This window comes from Mytilus trossulus, chromosome 4 (genome assembly GCF_036588685.1).
Source record: "Mytilus trossulus isolate FHL-02 chromosome 4, PNRI_Mtr1.1.1.hap1, whole genome shotgun sequence".
Classification (NCBI taxonomy): domain Eukaryota; kingdom Metazoa; phylum Mollusca; class Bivalvia; order Mytilida; family Mytilidae; genus Mytilus; species Mytilus trossulus.
In genome coordinates, this window is record NC_086376.1 from 30,447,407 (window position 1) to 30,460,734 (window position 13,328).

The window sequence follows — 13,328 nt, forward strand, 5'->3', positions numbered from 1 at the left end:
TAGTTTTAAACAGAGGTCAGGGGGGAAAACGCCAAAAAATATGCCCTTAAAAGTTGAAAAAGTAGACACTTATTGAATAGCTGCTGCAGATGTATTAATGAAGAGCAAATATTTTGTTAGAGATTTGGTTGTTTAAAATTGAATATATTGTTTTGATGAGTGGTATGCTGACCTCACAACCTAAGTTAACTTGTATTAATTATTTAGACCTTTATAATTCATTATATTGATACCCATACAAATTCCTTTTTTCAGCTGTGTTAAATGACCATGATTTTCAGTGCTATTATACAGGAAATAATTCAGAGTTTTTATAATAATTAAAAATTAATTTCTATTTTTAGCTGAGCTTGGTGACTATGATCCTCAGAGATATTCCACAGGATATATATCCGAGTTTAGATTTGTGCCAAATCAAACAGAAGAGCTTGAAGAAAGAATATCTGCTTGTCATCGGAGACTAGTGTAAGATTATTAAAATATGTATGATATAATTCTCTCTAATGAATATCTGATTTAGAGTAAAGGAATAAGCATATGATTGTTTGGTAACCAAAAAAAGACAACTCTTATGTCCATATACTTTATTCTTTACATCACATCTTAAAAATAAATAGCTGCTTGTTAGATTAAATGTTTTTTTTTCTCTTTGAGGGTTTAAAAAAAACCAACAAACATAATATATGACATTTTTTTTATATTTTATATTTCAGGGGCCTAGTTCCGACATCAGCTGAGTATAAATTTTTAGACAAAGTGAAATGGTATGATATGTATGGTGTTGACCTTCATCCAGTATTGGTAAGGTTTTATGTTTGGGGGGGGGGGGGTGGTAGCTAAATCAAGGGAGACAATTTGAGTGGTCAGACTTTTAGGTTGTGGCTAACCTTTGAACCTGACCTTCTTTCATTCAACAATATCAGTCAAATTAAAAAAAAGAGGACAGCATACTGAATTTGGTATAAAAGATACACACCATTTTTTGGTGTGAACTGATTGATTTAGATTCATCATGTGGTAGCAGGGACTTCAGTTAACTATGTGGACAAGTGATATAGATTTTACTTAGTTACCAGAAAATAATGTATGTGATGTTGGTCTACACAATGAATTTGCTTGACATAAAATGTATGATGGGTGCTTTTACATGTAAATAGATATAAGAAGATGTGGTATGAGTGCTAATGAGCAAACTCGCCATCCAAGTAGCATTTGGAAAAGTAAAGCTTTGCAGGTCAAAGTACAGTTTTCAACACAGAGCTTTGGCTCATACAGAACAGCAAGCTATAAAGGTCCCCAATATTACTAGTGAAAACCCATTCAAACAGGAAAACCAATATTTTAATCTATATATATAGAAAACGAAAAACGATAAACCCTTATGAGCCACATCATCAAATGAAAACCATGTAACATCAGGTTCCTGACTTGGGACATGTGCAAAAAGAAGCTGAGGGTTTAAACATTTGTTTACACATTATGGGAAACAGAGTTGACAACTATGATTTCATTCATTAGTCACTTGTGTCATATGTTATGTTAATGAATATTATAAAAGACATAAAATAAAAAAAATATATCAATTTTGTTAAGTATGGGGATAAAACAACAGAATAAGGTATACTGTAAATTCAGAAATTGTTACATGCATTTATTATTGCGATTTTGTCATTTGAGACTAAAATGTGATTTAAATTTTATTGAAATTGAGAAGAATCGTGTTTAATTTATATAAAAAATTTCAAAAGGAGAGTTTTAATAATTACGATTACAACCCTGTCACATTTTTCGCAATAATTTCTGAATTTTCAGTATATCAATAACCAGAACCATAAATAAATATTTACAATATTTTATAAGAACACAATATTGGGGATCATTCTTTTATAATCAACAGAATCTCCCTTACACTTTACAGGTAAACTATGCACTTTTAAGTCTCCAACATATATATTAATAACCAATTATATGTGCCACATATACAAGAACTGAATGTCATTTCTCTCTGTCTTGTTGGTTATTTTTATATGTTGTTTTGTATATGTTATCTTTTTGTCATCTTTTTCATTGTTTTGTATTATTTCTAGTATTTTCTTTTGAACTATTTATTAATGAAAGGAAAAAGAAGCTGAACAACTACAAATATGCTGGAACTATTACAAATATGCTGAAACAAATATAAATATGCTGGAACTATTACAAATATGCTGAAAAAATTACAAATATGCTGGAACTATTACAAATATGCTGGAACTATTACAAATATGCTGAAACAATTATAAATATGCTGGAACTATTACAAATATGCTGAAAAAATTACAAATATGCTGGAACGATTACAAATATGCTGGAACGATTACAAATATGCTGAAACTATTACAAATATGCTGAAACAATTACAAATATGATGAAACAATTACAAATATGCTTGAACTATTACAAATATGCTGAAAAAAAATACAAATATGCATGAACTGTTACAAATATGCTGGAACTATTACAAATATGCTGGAACTATTTCAAATATACTGAAACTATTACAAATATGCTGAAACAGTTACAAATATGCTTGAACTATTACAAATATGCTGGAACTATTACAAATATGCTGAAACTATTACAAATATGCTGAAACAATTACAATATGCAGGAACTATTACAAATATGCTGGAACTAAAATATGCTGAAACTACTTCAAATATGCTGAAGCTATTACAAATATGCTGAATCTATAACAAATATATTCTGGAACTATTACAAATATGCTGGAACTATAACAAATATGCTGAAACTATTACAAATATGCTGGAACTATTAAAAATATGCTGAAACTATTACAAATATGCTGAAACTATTACAAATATGCTGAAACTATTACAAATATGCTAAAACTATTACAAATATGCTGATTAATATATAATGCTCATGAAAAATAACAATTAAAAAAGCAGGAGCTTAAGCTACTTGCTGAAATTTGTAAAGTATTCAAGATTACTGATGCTTAAATTTTAGCAGATAAACCCATTATTTAATTGCTTTTAGGGCATACTTATATACTTCAGGAGGGGGTTACAACAGAATTTATAAAGTTTATAAAGAAGATCACATTAAAAAAGTATAGGATTGGATGTAGGAAAAATAACTGAATTATTAAAGAAAGTCCCAAATAGCAGACATTCTTTAAAATCATCCTTACTTCTCATAATCTGACCTGCATTCCTAATTTAGAAACACTTTTGCTACTTTTTGAAAATCTTGTGGTTTGAAATTTCTGTGAACTAATTCCTGGACTTGAATAAAATGGGTTAATGTATTTCCGTTACTTTGAATTGTTTATTTTAGATAATTAAGCATGTGACATGGCTACTTTATTTGTGGTATATATTAGGTACTAATGATATGATTTATCACAGATTTACATATTTTCAGGGTGAAGGCAATCAAGAGTATTTTTTAGGGCTAACTCCTACGGGTATTGTGGTGTATAAAAATAAAACTAAAGTGGGGAACTACTTCTGGTAAGTATGCCATTTCATTTACTCTGAATTTCAGAAATTATTGAGTTGTTTTTATAAATGAAACATTTTTAAAACTTGCATTTGATTTTCCAAAATAATTTTCAACCACAAAATAGTTGCACTATTAATTAAATCTCCCAATTTTAAAAGATATCAGTGATTTGCATAGTAAATGCACACGTTAATTTCAGAATTTACACTATATCATTGCATCATTGACATAATTAAAAGACACTTTTTATGCCCCACCTACGATGGTAGAGGGGCATTATGTTTTCTGGTCTGTGTGTCCATTCGTTTGTTCGTCCGTCCGTTTGTCCGTCTATTCGTTCGTCTGTCTGTTGGTTAAAGTTTTTGGTCAAGGTAGTTTTTGATGAAGTTAAAGTCCAATCAACTTGAAACTTAGTATACATGTTCCCTTTGATAAGAACATTCTAATTTTAATGCCAAATTAGAGAATTTATTCCAATTTCACGTTCCAGTAAACATAGAAAAGGATAGTGCGAGTGGGGCATCCTTGTACCGTGGACACATTCTTGTTTATTATTGACATATACCCAACATCTTCCATTTTTCATTATTTTCATTAAAAGATCATAGTACTGTAAATTAAAATTATTGTGTGCATTAATAATTGTGATTTTTCAGAATAAACAAAAATGCCAGTTTAATTATTGCGATTTAAAAAAAAAAACTGCATACAGATCTACATTTCTGTTTATATTAGAATGTGAGTTCTTATTAGTGCGAAACCTATCAAGTTGCATTATTTGCATAAACAAAAACCTAGCAATTATTTCTGAAGTTACAGTTTATAAGTTATCAGACATCACATAAGAAATGAAAATGTTTTTTCCAGACAAACGTCTATCTGAATTCTTCAATACATAATTATTAAAAAGAAGATGTGGTATGACTGCCAATTAGACAACTCATCACTAGAATTGAAATGACACAGAAAATAACAACTTAGGTCACTGTGCGGCCTTAAACAATGAGCAAAGTCAATACCTCATACTCAGCTATAAAAGACCTATCACAATCATAAAATGATGCCAACCACTATTGAGGGGGGATAGGGCCTTATCGGGACTACAGGATCAGTGTTTTAAGCTCAGGATTTCAGGATTGACTCTTTCAGGATCCATGAATTATTATTTCATATTTCTGGACCTCAGGATTTTGAGTTTTTAAGCCCAGGATTTCACAGTCAGGGCCCTCCTACCCCTCCCCTCTATTGAATGAGATTTAACATAAACATTTTAACTAGTTATATTTATACAAGAACTTACTATATATATTTTATTTCTGGTGTAATTTACATTTTCAGGCCAAGGATAACCAAAGTTACCTTTAAACATAAAATATTTATAATAAAAGTCAAAGATAAGAACGTAAGTATTTATTAACTGGACCTGATGATATAGGTTTCATTTAATCACACATAGTACCTAAAAAGAACATTTTGATGAAAACAATATGGGAATATCAAAAACATAAACCAAATGAGAGCACATGGGATGTTGGCACATCAAAATCAATATTAGCACTGTACATAAACAAAGACTTTTAATATTCATAACTACAAAACGACATCAGAATTAAATCAAGTATAAAATTGATGTAAGAACACAAAGTCCCCCCTCTCCTCCGCCTGCGAACCATTTTTTGGGGGGAGGTTGGGAAAGGGGTCAATTAGAATCAGTCATAAATTTAATGCAATCTGAATCTAGATTATAGAGGTTTGAGATAATTGATGTACACATAGAATTACTGTGTTGGTATTCTTTTACTAGTTCACTCACAGTTCACATTTTCATTGGAGAATTAATTTGCAATCAAGATCGGGCAATAGGAGCTGATTTAATAAATTCCTCCTGTTCCACACCAATCTGTTTCCACTGAAAAACATATCACTGACTTATTTCTTTTGAATATAAACACATTTGAAATGTTTTTTTCTTCTTCAAATTTATAGCGCCAGACACATTTCTCACTGCCACAAGAACGATAGCTCTACCAATTAAAAGCATTAAAATAATTTGCAAAACTTCTGAGGGAATATTCCTTTTCTGTTTTCAGAGTGAAGAACATAATTATACCTTTTCTGTTTTCAAAGTGAAAAGAATACTTAGACCTTTTCTGTCTTCAGAGTGAAGAGCATACTTATTCCTTGTCTGTTTTCAGAGTGAAGAGCATACTTATGCCTTGTCTGTTTTCAGAGTGAAAAGCACATTTATGCCTTTTTCTGTTTTCAAAGAGCATACTTATACCTTTTTCTGTTTTCAGAGTGAAGAGCACACTTATGCCTTTGAGTTAGGAACTAAGGCAGCATGTAAACATTTGTGGAAATGTTGTGTGGAACATCATGCATTCTTCAGGTAAACATTAACACCTGTACCTGTACAGGTGCACAAACACACCCACTTAATTGTACTGAAGCTTTACAAACATATTCTGCAAGAAGTTTCACTTAAATGTATTGCACAATCAATATTAAACTTTCTGTGTGAAATAGAAAGATTTTTTCCCAAGTATCATATAACTGTATTGGAAAGTTTTCATACATGGAGGACACCAAGAATATAGTAAAAGTGAATGTTTTAACAGTAAAGACAAGCATGTAGTCATGGTGGAGATTTTTTTATGTGTTATATTATTGGATGATTGACGGCCATAATTTTATGTTTGAAAAGTGAAAACTATAAAAATTAAAAATAAAAAAAAAAATGGGACACGCAGTAAACGTTGAGATGAAAACCATATGGTTTTCAGTCTTTTGAGGAATAGGATTCTTTGAAAGGGAAACAGTTCCATCCTCAGTTTTCTGAAAAATATATTTACTGCACTTAACATGTTTTATATTCCTGTGAAAATATTGCCTAGTATCACTATTTAATTGTCTATCAGATTTCTTTATATCTGGTGTGTTTCTCACTTTTTACTATTTATATGCTTTGTGTGATTTTAATAGAATATGTATATCTATAGAGTAGTTGCAAGTAAAATTTCAATGTGTCATTGAGTTATGCATTGCATATAAAATCATAAAATATAATAGTAAAAAAGAATTATTTTTTCTATTGGATGTTTGTTCATATACAAAATAAATGCTACATTGAAATTGTTTTATTCATTCATTATCCATTAAAACTGCAAATTGAATACATTTATTCATATTAGAAAGAAACAAAATGAAAAACATTGTAAGGATTGAATTTTTATTTAAGAGTTGGGCAAAGTTGTAGGCATTATATTTTTGGATAGTATCTGCTAGCAGACAATGTCTTCATTATTGTAAAAAAAGTGAAATGACAAAAAATAAGCAGTGTTGCATGAAATTATTCTCTTAAGTATATATAACAAGTCAGGTGTCCTAGTCAAAAAAAGCTCTTACTTCAATTTACACAAAACATTCCATTAAACATTTTCACTCTGTATCCCAATATATGGATATTGCTGTTGACTAACATGCCATTGCTAGCATTTTTAAAATAGACTTATTTTCATATTACTGACTTTTGACTCCAGAGTTGATATTTTTTTTTAAAGGTTACCTACTTTTTCATAGGATATCCTGGTTCTCTGTCAAGTAAGAGCAATGTATAGAAGTAAAATATGGATTTCGAATGGTACATTTTTGCGGAGTAATTAGCATTTTATGTCTTCTATAAACTACAAAATAATTGGTTAGCAGTAAACTCCCCTCCACCACTAGAAATAGAAATTAGATAAAAATTGCAAAGATTACATGGTTGATTTTACTTCTTGTGGTTGCTCTTACTTGCCAAAGTACCAGGATGTCCCACCACAAATTAGGCAACTTATAAATTATAACCAGTCAAAAGTCGGTTAAATGAAAATAGTCTATTATAAAGCAGGAATCCCGTACTTGTTACAACACATCACATGGTAAAGTAAGCTGGATTTCTATGATATAATTACGCTGTTAGCTATGTACAATACATACAACAACAATAACCAATGTATGAGGATACACAGTTATATTTTATTCCACAAGGCCTTCTGATTTAATTTTGAAATTTTGAATTTGCACATTTTCAGATATCATCTGTTTAGAAACATTTATTTCGTGTAATGTCAAGATAAAAATGAATGAAAACTCAAGCTTGTAGATTTGATAGAGCCATAATTCTTCTATTTTTATATTATTTTCATCGACCATCATCTCATGTTAACATTATTTATCACTTCATTTTCATGTGCTATTCTCATGCTAGACTAAACCAAGTGGCAGATGCATTATCTATATCAGGAAAACACTTCAGGTCAAGCTCTAGAAGGAGTAAAAGGTAAGACATTTAAAGCTTCCCAATAACACTGATAGTGCTTGGGTTGCATGATTTTTAATTTAATATCAGTTGTAGATGCTTTTCTACTGACGATACTTTATTAAATTAAAAAGATAAAATCTGTACTGCTAATTTTTCTTGAAATCTCATTTATTTATTGGTCACAGCATGTTTGCCAGTTTTTATTTTGATATTTTGTAGTTCATATATACATAATAATTTAAAGTTATAATACAATCGCCTTTCATACTGAAACATTAAATGACTAAGCTAGAAATTTTATTACTTTTAAAAATTACAAACTGATTTTCAATGTTAATGATTCAGGCTTTCATACTGTAAATTCAGAAATAATTGCAAAAATTTAAAATGGGTCATAATCACAATTATATAGACTCGCATTTTGATTTTTTTTTGTATGGATTCAACAGGATTTTTCTCGTGATTGCAAAAATTTAAATCGCACTTTAGTTTAAAATGACAAAATGGCAATAAGAAATGCATGATATAATTGGAATTTTTGAAACAAGGACAAACAATATCTGATGATTGAAGTTGTATCTATAATCATTATTTTTTTTTGCATTATTCAGTGGGCGCCAATCAAGAGACACACAGTCAGAATCAGGACGATCCCAGCCTGATGTACCAAGAGCACATAGTAAACGTTACCCTAGAAGGACAACTTCAGATTCAAGACTAAGTTGTAAGTCAAATTTTATTAAATAAATTTTCACAAACCATCAGAATAATTAATCTGGGTTTCTTATACTATGCTCCCAATTTTGTGTGATGGATTTATATGAGTTCTTTGTTGTTTCCGGAAACCTGTCTTTCTATTGTATAATTGTAATTTGTGCACTTTTGAAAATAGATATTGTTGGAACTAAATCATAATAAGTGTACTGAAAAGCATGAAATCTTCTTGCAAGAAATCTTACAAAATTTCATCTAAGAACATTGATAAATAATTTGTAATTGAATAATCCTAGAAAATATGAACTCCAAAAGGTACAGTGTAGCATGATGAAACTGTTTACATGGTATTTTGTGAGTTTTATAATGTTCATTGGCAAATATTTCATGCATTTTTATGATGTCAAAAAATATAACAAACAATGAATAAGAAATGAGGAATCGACACACTGGCAGGATGAATAGTTTAATAGGGAGTGATAATTGATCGATGTATGAATGCAGTAATTTCATTTGAATACTGTAAACCAACTTATTTCTGGAGATACTTTAATTTTGCATTATACATTTTCTAGCCCATCAGAAGCCGTTCAATTTCACGATTCTCAATTTTACTTGATGTAGATCGGTAAGGAAAAAAACAAGTCTAACATAGTCACGACGATTTATATTTGTGATATATTTCTACTCGTGGAAGTTGCTATAATAAATACCTCCCAATTTTTTGGGGGCTTTACAGTATTTAAATCACCTATTGTCCTATTGTTTTATTATTATTTATAACAATCCTCATATTTTGTGAACCGAAAAGAGTTTCTTTTGACTAGATTATGTTAAATTAAAACCATAGATTTCTTATGCAGAATAAAAACTATAGATTAATTATGTAGAATAAAAACCTTAGAACAGTAGAATAAAAATTGATTTTTTCTAAACAAGTTAACCTATTTTTAGCTCAGCTTTCTTCAGATGGATTACCATATATGCAAAATGACAGATCTGTTTCCATGGTAGCAGCTCCAGAATATGTCAAAGGGTGAGTACTTTTAGTCATAGCCAAAGAACCTATTAAAATAGATAAAAGACATACAGATTTAAGTAAAATCATAATTTTTAACCGGATTTTTGTGACAAAAATGTCGGTTGTGGATTTGGGGATGCTCGGCGGGCGGGCGGGCGGGCGGGCGGATGGTCGGGCGGGCGGCAATCAAATGTTGTCCGTGCATTAACTCATGAACCGTTCAACCAAAGCTTTTAAAATTTTAATATGTTGTTACTGACAACTAAATGAAGGTCAAGTTCAATAATGGCGATTTTGACTTTTGCCGTTCAGGAGTTATGGTTCTTGAAAGATTGAAAAATGGCGTTTCCAGTCGTGTCCGTGCATTAACGCATCAACTGTTCTACCAAAGCTTCCCAAATTTTAATATGTTGTTACTGGTGACAAAATAGAGGTCAAGTTCAATAATGATGATTTTGACTTTTACCGTTCAGTAGTTATGGTTCTTGAAAGATTGAAAAATGGTGTTTCCAGTCATGTCCGTGCATTTTCTCATGAACCATTCAACCAAAGCTTTTCAAATTTTAGTATGTTGTTACTGATGACAAAATAGAGGTCAAGTTCAATAATGACGATTTTGACTTTTACAGTTCAGGAGTTATGGTTCTTGAAAGATCGTAAAATGGTGTTTCCATTCACGTTGTTGCATTTACTCACGAACCATTCAATTTAAGCTTTTCAAATTTTAATATGTTGATACTGATGACAAAATAGAGGTCAAATTTGATATTGACGATTTTCACTTTCACCAATCATCAGTAATGGTTCTTGTGATATTGCCAGGACACAAATAAATACTAATAAATCCGGTTTGCTGTCGTTGTGACAGCCTCTTGTAAATATTTATTATTATGGCAAAAGTCTAAAAAAGTTGCTGTTTTTTTTCTTTTTACAAATGTACAAGTTCAATTTTTTTAATCTTTTTAATGTAGCTGACTCTAATTATGTTAACTAGGTGCCACAAAATAACATTGTTCATGTATTTTTTGTAAAATCATTTTATTTAGAACCCTAAAAAATATGTGGTGTTTTTTTTTGTTTTTTTTTAAAATAAATATTTTAGTCTGTAATGAAATTAAGTGTTTATTTATTTGAGGTTTGTATACAAATTTGTGTTTGAAAAGGAGTAGGCCCCAAAATTAAGCAGTTTTACAAAATTGATAAAATGTAAACTTAAAGATATTTATTGGAAAGTAGAATGCTGCCGCTACATAAATATAGGCTGTTTTTTTTACAATACAATGCTCATATATTGGGTACTAGCATCATTAAGTCATGCTAAATTACTGAAATCTTCACAATTTTAGCATTTAAGTTTTAGATAGTTTCCGTCTTTAATGAAAGTGGCCTCATTTGTGTTCATTCTTAACATTTAAAGGTAAGTTGTATTTGATGATACCACATAACATATATATAGGTTGAGGATGAACACAGATGCAGCCACTTTCATTTTTGACCAAAAACATTTGAAAAGTGACTTTTTTTGGCATATTTGATAGATTTTTCATATTAAAGCTTGAATTTGGAGAGTTTTTAATGACAAAATCAGTTAAAATGTTTCACTCAAACTAATTGAATCAACTGAAATAGACACTTAATTAAGTGTTAAAAAAGTGTCCAAAATCTTTTTTCAGATGAACCTGAAATTTGAGGCCGAAATCTGCCCTTACCGATCCTACTTCTTTGATTTGTTTATTGGTTTCCATTTTTTCAAATATTTATTTTGTTGTTGTAGGCCTAGACATAGATCTTTACCAGAATTACATGGTTCTCCAAAGAGTACCAGGTCTGCTCCATGGGAAGTGAACACAGATGTGTAAGTTATATACACAGAATTCAAAGAGCTCCCTCAGTGTTTAAGTTTCACAGCTTCTTTTACTTTTCCCGAAGGTCATATGTATATGTATTCAGCTGTTAATTCCTGAATCTTCTTAAATTTCATTTTGTAGTGAGTTAGTAGGTTATCTACTCTATATATTTAATATTCATTTTAAAAATAGATTCTACCAATAAAAACAGTTAGATATGAAATTATTTATTTGTTTTTCATATAAATTATAGGTAGAAACTTGTTTTCTATTTTGAAATGTATTTTTAAAAATGACTTTTTGGCCTCATGTGTTAGTTATGCACTATAACAGGTCATGGACAACTCAACTTCAATTTTCATTTTTTTTTTAAAGTTTTTGTGCATTTGTACCTTTTTTTAAAAATTTGCTATTACAGTCTTAACTGATGAATTTCAGATATATGATAATTCTCTACCAATCATATTTGATAGCTTCCATTTAGCATACCTGTCAACTGACCCGTATTCTGCGGGTGTGACCTGAGATTTTCACAATTCTGAGGGATCACCCGGGACACCTGCCGGGTCATTGAAATCACCCGCTCATTCCGAAAATGACCCGATTTCACCCGTATTTCTTAGCCTTGAGATTGATTTCATAAGTAATATTCCTTTGGAATACCGTCAAATTCGTATTTATTCCATGAACAGGAAGTTCATCTAGCTATGTAAACTGTCAAATTAAGTGACCCATTAAGTGCATGGCTTCACTTGACAGCTTTGGTGTCAAACACACTGTTAATTAACACCAATTACCTTAGCTTTAGGTCGTAAATAAATTGCACTTGGTTTACAAACACATTTCAAATAGAGTTAGAGTTACTTCCCCTTATTTGTTACCATTCAAAATTATTCCTTATATTTACGTTTTATGGGTGAAAAAGGTTAAATCATGAAAAATATAACATTCAAATACATATTGAAAAATAACTTTCCATTATTTAAATACCTTTATACAATTTTGAAAAAAAAGTTGAAAATTATTTTTTACATTTATACTTCCTTTAACTGTATTACAATATTTTATCATATTCTAATTTCCAAGTGAATTTAGAATTGGTTTGTTCAATAAAATGGCTACACAGCCAGTAGTCTCAATACAAATTTAAAATTACGTTTGAAAAATAAATTCCAGTATTGGCATCATTACAATAAGTAAAGAATATAAGACTGTGTTACACAAATTAAAAAAATCTTTAAAAGTGCAATGAAAAAATAATTAATAAGATTTAAAATGACTTAACCAAGTGAACATGCATTGATGTTCTGGTATCTTCCATATACATTATAAGAAAATGTACCATAAATACTGAAATTCACCTCGAAAAAGTTTGTACGCGTTATGACCTGAGATTTGATTCTTCAATGCAGGTCATGACCTGCATTTTCATCATCACAGGTTGACAGGTATGATTTAGAAATACATAGAAATACAATATTTTTTTAAATAGACAGAATTTCCATAGTAGATTATATGCCTCTGTTTCTATATATGGTATATGTTTTTCAGTGGATTATACACCTCTGGTCGGGATTCCCCTGTTTCTATGTATAGTGATGCTAATAAGTTTCCTAAAAAGTCACAAGGTCAAGGTAGTGATACAGAAAGTGGCCACAGGAGAAAGTAAGTTTGCTTGTACTGTAGAAACTTACTGATAAGACTAAATGGTAAATAGGGATGCCACTCTGGACATTTCATTTGTAGAATAAGAACAACTTTTACATACATTTGTATTTGGATATAAATATCCATAAACATATTCTGTTGATTCATTTATTTTTGTCAATTTTTATGGATTCAGGATAATTTACATTTTCGTGGATATTTGATTTCGTGTTTACCAATCTCTGCCTAAATAATAATTTGCAATAAAGCCTAAAGTAAATCATTG

The 13,328-nt window shown here is 30.2% G+C and overlaps 1 protein-coding gene across 8 annotated transcripts in view; it reads left to right on the forward strand.

Moving 5' to 3' along the window:
* Positions 1 to 13,328, forward strand: part of LOC134715085 (band 4.1-like protein 4A) — a 44,251-nt gene that overhangs the window by 13,434 nt on the left and 17,489 nt on the right. For all 8 annotated transcript variants that reach the window (XM_063576986.1, XM_063576988.1, XM_063576991.1 and 5 more), the window contains exons 6-15: positions 345 to 465; positions 714 to 801; positions 3,430 to 3,518; positions 4,849 to 4,912; positions 5,808 to 5,899; positions 7,760 to 7,831; positions 8,425 to 8,537; positions 9,482 to 9,563; positions 11,323 to 11,403; positions 12,947 to 13,060. In XM_063576986.1, coding sequence (XP_063433056.1) covers positions 345 to 465; positions 714 to 801; positions 3,430 to 3,518; positions 4,849 to 4,912; positions 5,808 to 5,899; positions 7,760 to 7,831; positions 8,425 to 8,537; positions 9,482 to 9,563; positions 11,323 to 11,403; positions 12,947 to 13,060 — 916 coding nt within the window. The remainder of the gene's footprint in view (positions 1 to 344; positions 466 to 713; positions 802 to 3,429; positions 3,519 to 4,848; positions 4,913 to 5,807; positions 5,900 to 7,759; positions 7,832 to 8,424; positions 8,538 to 9,481; positions 9,564 to 11,322; positions 11,404 to 12,946; positions 13,061 to 13,328) is intronic.